Below are 8,541 nucleotides of genomic sequence, written 5' to 3'. Positions count from 1 at the left end.
TGTTTACGACCGGCGGAGATGATTTGCGACCGCACCGGCCATTTCCATCGGTCAAATCCGGAAAATTGGGAAACTGCTAATCAAGAACACAAAAAATATCAAATCGACTAATTGTAAACAATCACCAACAGTTTAATATCTAGAACTGAACAGTTATTAAATTAAATAATAACAGCTTTTACATACATCCTTCAAGTATTCGAAAACCGAATTTAATTGTTAATATTATTGTATAACAATTTGGTTATGCAGAAATTTTATTTAGTATTTATAAAGAGTTTGATTTGAAAATTGAAAATACGGTTTTAATTGTTAGAATAAATATATAATAATTTGTTTTTTTTTTGCAAAAACCCTGCAAGAATTTCAGTTAATATTTATAGAGGGAATTGCGGAAATGCCTCTCGTCTCGCATCATCTTGATCCACTCCGGCTCCTCCAGCTGCCGGAGCAGACGAAGAGGAATATGAAGAAGGAGGAGAATAAGAAGAAGTCATTTCCGGCTCCTCGTGAAACTTCTTAAACGTCACATCCGCTTCCGTGGCAACTGCGTTAACTGTGTAGGCCCTCCGGCGCACTCCAAACTCGCAACAATGAATAAAATATACGGTCTTACTTAGCAAAAACGAAATATTAGGAGGATGCGAATTATTCCCTATAAATTCACCTCCGTCCGCGGAACACAGAACGAGGGCGCAACGAAATTTCCTGCTTATATCCGATAAAAGTTACCACGGTTAATGGGAAATTACAGTTCGTAAACTTGGCTGGTTTGACTGGAGAAGCTGCAACGAGTAAGAAGAAAAAAGTATGTTTTTTTTATATATATTCAGAAAGATGATGAGGGCGGGAGGGAGAAGGAGATGCACTTCGTTGTTGAGGAAGGTGGTGGTGGGAAGAAGGAGGTAGGAGGAGCAGGCAAACACAACTTTGTTTCCTCTTGCACTTTTATTCAAAATAAAATATTAAATACTCGTCCGACATTCTCGTAGTTTAAACTTTGAACCTCCCAAATGGGAACGAACTAAATGCCTTCAAAACTGTATCCATAAGTGTATTTCTTCTAAATTAATTCCTATTTCAAATATACCTTGACATTACCATACATTATTGCAATATTGAAAAACTTTGGTCTTCTACTATTTATTCCGCTTCCCCCTTTCTTTCAAATATATGTATCTTTCTACAATGTATGAGTTTTAAAGTGCCTACTGCCTTTTATTTTTTTTTAATTACATTACAGACAAAATGTTCGACTATTTTTTTTTAATACATTTTTATGTAACTAAAAGATTATTAATATTCATTACAACAGTATTTACTTTTAAAAATCATTTTCATAACTTTTGTCAACAGAGGAAAACTGACATTAGGGACATGTGGAAAATGGAAAATATCACAAATTGACATTATATAAGCCCGGCTAGCTCAGTCGGTAGAGCATGAGACTCTTAATCTCAGGGTCGTGGGTTCGAGCCCCACGTTGGGCGACCTGAATTTTAAGTAAGGGTGGCTAATAGAGCCGTGGCTATAGTATGTTAAGAAAGATGACAGGTTCAAATTATACCAGCAATAAAAATCGATTGTGTGGTGGAAAAGCACCAAAACGATGGCCGTAAAGAAAAAAAATCAACTGAGAAAAATTGACATTATGGACATAAGGAAAATTGTATGTATCAAAAATTAACAGTGCATATGACCGGCTGCCTTAGTCGGTAGAGCATGAGACTCTTAATCTCAGGGTCGTGGGTTCGAGCACCACGTTGGGTGACATAACTTTTGTTAATAAAGAAAAATTGTCATTAGAGACATGAAGAAAATGAAAAATATCACAAATTGACATTATATAAGCCCGGCTAGCTCAGTCGGTAGAGCATGAGACTCTTAATCTCAGGGTCGTGGGTTCGAGCCCCACGTTGGGCGACATAACTTTTGTCAACAGAGGAAATGACAATAAGGAAAATTGTGTTAAACGGAAATCTCAACAAAAATGTAATTCAAGGTTGTGGATTTTGCATGTTAGATCTCAATATTTCTTTCATCAATTCACAAATGACATTCAGTAAATTATTTTAAGGAAATAGTCATTATATAAGCCTGTATATATTTTCTATTCTGATCAATTACTGCAGTTACTTTTTTATGAAAACTTTGTTTTTAATTTATAAATGCATGGAATGATTAAAGTTCATGTAACATTATACGACTTTATAAAACCCATCAAATTGTTTATTTCGTTCTCTTTCTCTGTTTAATAGAAACTCAGGTATTGTAGCAAAATGCAATAATGAGCATGAAAATCGTGTAATTGTGCAATTAAAAGCGGAAGTTTCCTGGATGATTTAGCTCGCACGGATAAATAACCTTGTCCAACATAACCGTTACCAATAAACGCGGAACGCAATTTCGTTACGCAACCGTTGGAAGAGCAACAGAGATATAAAAAAAAATCCTTCCTGATCTGCCGCAGCTACAGATGATCCAAGCCAAGAGTCAACACACTCTCCTCAAAATTGGTAAATAAATAAAGCATACTCAAAGTGGTCCTAATTCATTTCGGAGCCAAAGATCAGTTCAACGACTGCTCTCTCCAGGTCATGGATATTAATTTGCTCCATACAAATTTTCAACATTCGCCATCAATATACTCAAAAAAAACACACACAGCGAGGATCTCCACTCCATTTTCGGTACTAATAGCGGTAAACCTCTTTTTTTTCTACCTGTCGTCCGAAACGAAAACAAAATTAGCATACATCCATCAAGCAGACCTAGTTTCTTGTTGTTCGTTTTTTTTTTGTGTTGAGTCTTGAGTGGAAGTAGAAAAAAGAGTAGTTTCATTGGTTAGCACACTTTGTGCGTTTCCATTAGAAAGGTCGGAGTGAAATGCATGCGGATGGTAAATAAGTTAATGGTAAATGGTGAACGGGCCCAAGTTCAAGTTCATAATCTGGGACGAATTCGTGATTGCATCTCGCACGTTTTGCACCGGTTTTATACAATGATGTGCAAAATATTGATCTTTATATCTAATATTAAATCTATAATTAGTTCTAGAATTAAAAAATATATAATCTGTTTTAATGATAGTAGTGATGATTTTTCACTACAAATATTTTTAATTTTATATAGAAAGTTCATCAATTAGTGCGGTTTCAAAAAGTCCGCTATAGCAAGTACCCGTACTAAGCATGGTATAAGTGTACTAATTTAATTGCTAATAAAATTAAGAGAAAAGAACAATTATACTTATCATTAAATCTGTATATTTCTTTATAAATTTTCTACAGATTATTACAAAAATAAATTATTACAATCTGAAAAATGTATTAATTTCAACTAAATGTGTATGAAATTTCTTGCTTTTATTTGATACAGGTAAGCTTATTATGAAAACCAATAAATTTGCTACTTTCATGAGAAGACAACAATAAAAAATAATTTCAATTATTTTAACCAAAGAAAAATATAAAGTTATTAAGAAAACCTTGATTTATTCCAAAAACACTTAATTATTAATTTAATTTCCTATAAAATTAGCTAAAAAAATATTAATTTAGAAATTTTCTTTACAGATTTTTATAAATTGTTTATTTTTATTATAAAAATAAATAAATTTGAAAAATGAAATATTTCCTGTTCATTTTTATATCAAATTAATCTAAGAGTTTCATACGAAAGTATATAAGTCCGATTTTGTAATTAATTTTCATCCAAGGATTTTTTTTAAAGAAATTCTTGATTAAGTGCAAGAAAACCTGTAATAGTTAAAAAAATACAATATTTTCAAACTAAAACGTAAAATCCTTTTCAATATACCAAATAATTATAAATTGTAAATATACAAATTGTTAACATTTTCAATTTAGAATATGAAATGATTGTAAATAAATATAGAAATGTAAATTTACTAGTATTTTGAATAACAATAGTCCAGCTGGTAATAAACACTATTAATAATAATAAAAAAAAATGATGCACATCAAATTACAATGAAAACCATAACATCAACATTGGGAACAGTGAGCAAATATTGTTCAATAATCAAGTACGGTTAATACATTTTTTTTTGCTCTCCGCTTTTGCAACAACAATGCAAAATTATTGTGGAACAAATAGCAAAAATAACAAAAAAAATAAATAAATAAATAATAACGTTGGGAAGTATGAAAAATGAAATGATAAAGTTAAATGAATAATATTAATAAATACACGTTAAAGCCGCAACGCAAAATATAAATAATGATAATGCGAAACGCAAACGGGATGTTCGCTATTTATTTGTATTATATGTAAAACAAATCCGGTTTTAATATTATGACATTACGCAACGCGCAGTAGTAATAATAGAAGCGATGCCGATGATGGAAATGAAATATTTAGAGCAACGATTTTCAACGAAAAAAAATATATAAATGTAACGAAATAAACGTGAATTAATGTATATATTTTTGTTATTTTGGTATAAAAGAAGCATGGAAATATCCGTAATTGCCAGGTTTTGTATTGAAACCGGAGGCGAAGGCTATTAATTCTCCATTAGCCGAAGAAGCAGAGAATTTTAATTTTAATAAAACATTAACATCTCCGATTCGCGTTAAAAATTTACAATTGCTGAATTTCGTGTCTACAAAATGGTGAAAAGAGTAAAATAAATGCGGATAATATTAAGGCAAGGACAAAGGATTCGGAAGAAGACTGTAATACACTTATAATTGCTTTTTGCGGCTGCAACAAGCGATCTTTTGTATTTTATATTATGTAATCGCGTAATGCTGTAACGAGATGATGACTTCGCGATAAATTTTCGTTTCCTGTTAATGCAATTTATTAATTATAAACAACACAAAAATGAACTTCAACGTGGTTATTATTTGGTAATTATTGCAGCAATAATAAGTTATGTACAAAGGTGTGTTTTTTTTATTCATGGTTTTTAAATTGAAGATAGAAAAAATAATGAGTTTGTATTTTGCTTGTAGTTTTTTTAAGATTATTTTAATTCCCATCAAGTTATGTAAATTAATAGAAACCTCAGTCTGTTAATCAACCAATAAAAATTTGATTTGTGAATTGATAAAAAAAATATATTTGAAAGATCTAAATGTAAAATGGTATATTTTCATATTATTGTAAGAATAATTTATTAACTTAATAAAACTTGCTATGCGTATAACAGTAATTTCAACGGTTGCTTACAAATTATTTGAAAGATCTTTATGTAAAATGAAATATTTTGATATGAATAATGAATAAATATTAACATATAAGTGTAATTCCAAAGTTTGTTTAAAACAAATAGGTTTCAGGTTATTATTAGACTTCTATAAGTGGGCAAATGCGGCTCTTCGTTGAGTTAAGTGCGGCTCTCATTGACATTATGCTTGCCCACCCATAATAGCTATTATCGTATAAACATTAACAACAACAATGTTATGAAATTTGGACACAAAGACTTGAGTCGTTATTTTTACATGAATTGAATTTTATAAAATAAAATGTTAATATTTTGTTACTCTTATAATAATATATAATTAAACACGTTTCATTCTATACATATAATTTGTAAAAGATGGACACTTCTATAATTACCCACTTATAGAAGTGTCCATATTTTTTTGTAAAAGATTGATTATATGAGTTATAAAAAAGCTATATAATTACGGTTTCATTATAATCACATGATATTCAATGAACATTTTTTGTATAATAAACGGAAACATACTTCATTAAATTCCTATATTTTTTGTCCCAAAACATTGAATTATTACATAATAGCACCAAACGTGAATTCTTGAACTCTACACTAAAAGATTATCACCAATTATCTTATCATTGATGTGATTTCACTATAATTCATGTGTAATTGCTATGATAATACAAAAAACAAAATAAGAAAAACAAAAACAACTTTTCCTTCCGCCTTTTTAAAATCTGAATTTTAACAAAAATTCAATAAATTTTATAATTCTATAAATTTATTTAACACGAAACTAAAATAATTAAAATTTTTAATACAAGTTAATTATAAAATGAAATATTTTATGTTTTAAACTTGTATAATAAACGACTTTTATTTAATATTCTATAAACATATTTTTTTTTATAGATTTTGATAAAGAAATTTGTTTATAAAATTTAATTAATGAAATAGATTATATGGACATAATTGTGAAAAAAATGGAGTATTTAATAAAGAGGTAATACTGACTAAAGTAATATAATAAAAAATACTCCATTTTTATGGTAGTTAAATTTATTTTACTTTTTTTTTGATAAAATAAGAATATTTTTGCTGTAACCTTTCATAATTATGCATATAAAAATAGCAGAAAGCGTACTAATCGAGGTTTTTAAAACTGTTGCAAAATAAATTGCACAAAAAGAGACTTAACTATGTAGAAAAAAGAATCGACCATTTATGTATAAAACAATTTGTGTATTGTGTATATTTTTTATTAAGTTCAATTAAAATTTAGTCTGCTTTCAAATTTTCAAACCGGACTATAGTGAAAACGCACTGATCGAAGCCGCACTATGCGAGGTATAGTTGCATATAAAATTATACTTATTTTATTGAATGTTAAACTTATTTTGTTCATATTCACTTATATTATGTTTGATTTCATTGAAATAAAATTTGTAATTTAATAATTATGGAAATATCTATATAGTTTTGTAATTGTTTTATGTTTTTTGATGTTTTTACATTGTTTTTTTTAATATTTTTGTTGATTTAATTAAATTTAATATAATTTCTTTGTTTGTATGCGGAGAAGCGGTCATTATAATAAATGAACAAAAAAATGGGTAAATTGAATGTAAAGTTTGTAATGAAAGTGAGATGGTATAACAGTATATGAGTTGGACAAAGATAGAGATGGAACGGTACGATTAGAGCTGATGGTTGTTGTGTTGTTACCTTAGGCTACGGCACGGTGTTCACACTAATTGGCCGATATTTGCACGACCTGCCTTTGTTCCGTTCTGGGATGCGAGTGGTATATAAGCTGAACCAGAAGATCCATCCGGCAGTTCAACACACACACCGGTCCAACCATGAACAAATTGATCGCTTGCGGCCTCCTCCTGGCCATTTCCGCCATCAACATCTCCTCCGCTTACAACTTCGAAGACTCAGCTTACAGTAAGTAGAGTAATACCTCCATTAACAAACCGAGAAATTAATCGCAAATTGCAGATGAAGTCTTGGCAAGGGATTTGGAGGAGTTTGAAACGGAGACTGTAGCCGTCCATCCAAGAGCCCGGCGCGACGAAGAAGCCGCATCCGGATCCTCCGACAAGTGCAAAAGGAAACGCTCGAAATTCTGCTGCGCCGAAGAGACTCTGGAGATGATCCACGACATGGAAAAACCGCTGAAGAAGGAATGCTACAAGCAGATTACTGGAAAGGACAAGCATTCCGGATACCACGGCCACAACGATCCATTCAAGTGCGACAAGGATAAGGTCGAGAGACACAGGAGGGAAATGACCGTAAGATGAATTGCATCAATGAACTATGCGTAAACTGTAAATCTTTTTATTTTACGTTTCAGTGTGTGATGCAATGCGTGGGACAAAAGAAGGATGTGGTAAGTTAGGCGTTTCCTCTATTTTCGCTTCAATTGCGGTGAGTTTCATTAAGGGAATTGTTGTTAATTCTAGCTCGACGCTGAAGGTAACATCAAGGAGGAGGCAATCAAGACTCAGATGAAGGAGAAGTTCGCTAAGGAAGAGTGGCTAGCACCAAAATTGAATGAGATTTTGGATAGATGTATTACTGAAGCTAAACAGGTACCTGTCAAGGTTGAAGCTGAAGGAAAGGAGGCCGCTTGCAATACCACTGGTATGAAGTTTGGACACTGCTTCTGGCGCGAATTGCAATTCTCCTGTCCGGCCGATCAGATTAAGGATCAAAGGGCTTGCGAGAAGGTCAAGGAGAAGATTAAGAACTACTCCGATTCATATCCATTCACCTCAAGAAACACCATGGAAGAAGACTAAGCATTTACATTGATCACAATTTATTATTTATGTATCTCCTATTTATTTAATAAATCTAATTTAGTTTCAAGTTTTTATTTAATTTAATTATAATTCCAAAACTATTTTAATAAAATGAAATACATTTCATTAAATAAAACTGTTTATCATTAAGTTGGTACTTTTATTTACAATAAAAATTAAATCTATTTCAATTTATACCAATTTTAAACTTTTTTATTACTATAACACGAGGAATTACAGAACATTCATACTTTTCATAATAATCTCATAAACTTTTTAAAGAAATTAAATATGCTTAAATAAAAAAAATATCTATTCAATTATAATTTACTGTGGTAATTTCATTGATTGACAACAAAAAAGTAATAAGTTTCCATTTGCACGAACTTAATTTTTTTTTTCACTTTTTTTGTTTTTGTCGTATTCTGTCATATACTGTCCTATACTACCATATAGTGTCATATACTGTCATATACTGTCATATACTGTCATATACTGTCAAATACTTTCATATACTTTCATATACTTTCA

At 30.6% G+C, this 8,541-nt stretch overlaps 1 protein-coding gene and 2 non-coding genes across 3 annotated transcripts; all 3 read left to right on the top strand.

Moving 5' to 3' along the window:
* The first annotated feature begins 1,417 nt into the window (after positions 1-1,417).
* On the top strand, positions 1,418-1,490 carry Trnak-cuu. Its single transcript has one exon. It is a non-coding gene; the product is annotated as a tRNA-Lys (tRNA).
* Positions 1,491-1,850: 360 nt separating this feature from the next.
* On the top strand, positions 1,851-1,923 carry Trnak-cuu. Its single transcript has one exon. It is a non-coding gene; the product is annotated as a tRNA-Lys (tRNA).
* Positions 1,924-6,995: 5,072 nt separating this feature from the next.
* LOC108569950 lies at positions 6,996-8,056 on the top strand. Its single transcript, XM_017931737.1, has 4 exons — positions 6,996-7,147; positions 7,202-7,497; positions 7,560-7,595; positions 7,669-8,056. The coding sequence occupies exons 1-4, from the start codon at positions 7,060-7,062 to the stop codon at positions 8,005-8,007; spliced, it is 759 nt and encodes a 252-aa protein (XP_017787226.1). The 5' UTR covers positions 6,996-7,059; the 3' UTR covers positions 8,008-8,056.
* Positions 8,057-8,541: the final 485 nt, after the last annotated feature.

Source organism: Nicrophorus vespilloides, unplaced genomic scaffold (genome assembly GCF_001412225.1).
Source record: "Nicrophorus vespilloides isolate i.1.1-1 unplaced genomic scaffold, Nicve_v1.0, whole genome shotgun sequence".
Classification (NCBI taxonomy): domain Eukaryota; kingdom Metazoa; phylum Arthropoda; class Insecta; order Coleoptera; family Silphidae; genus Nicrophorus; species Nicrophorus vespilloides.
This window is presented reverse-complemented; position numbering and strand designations above follow the sequence as displayed.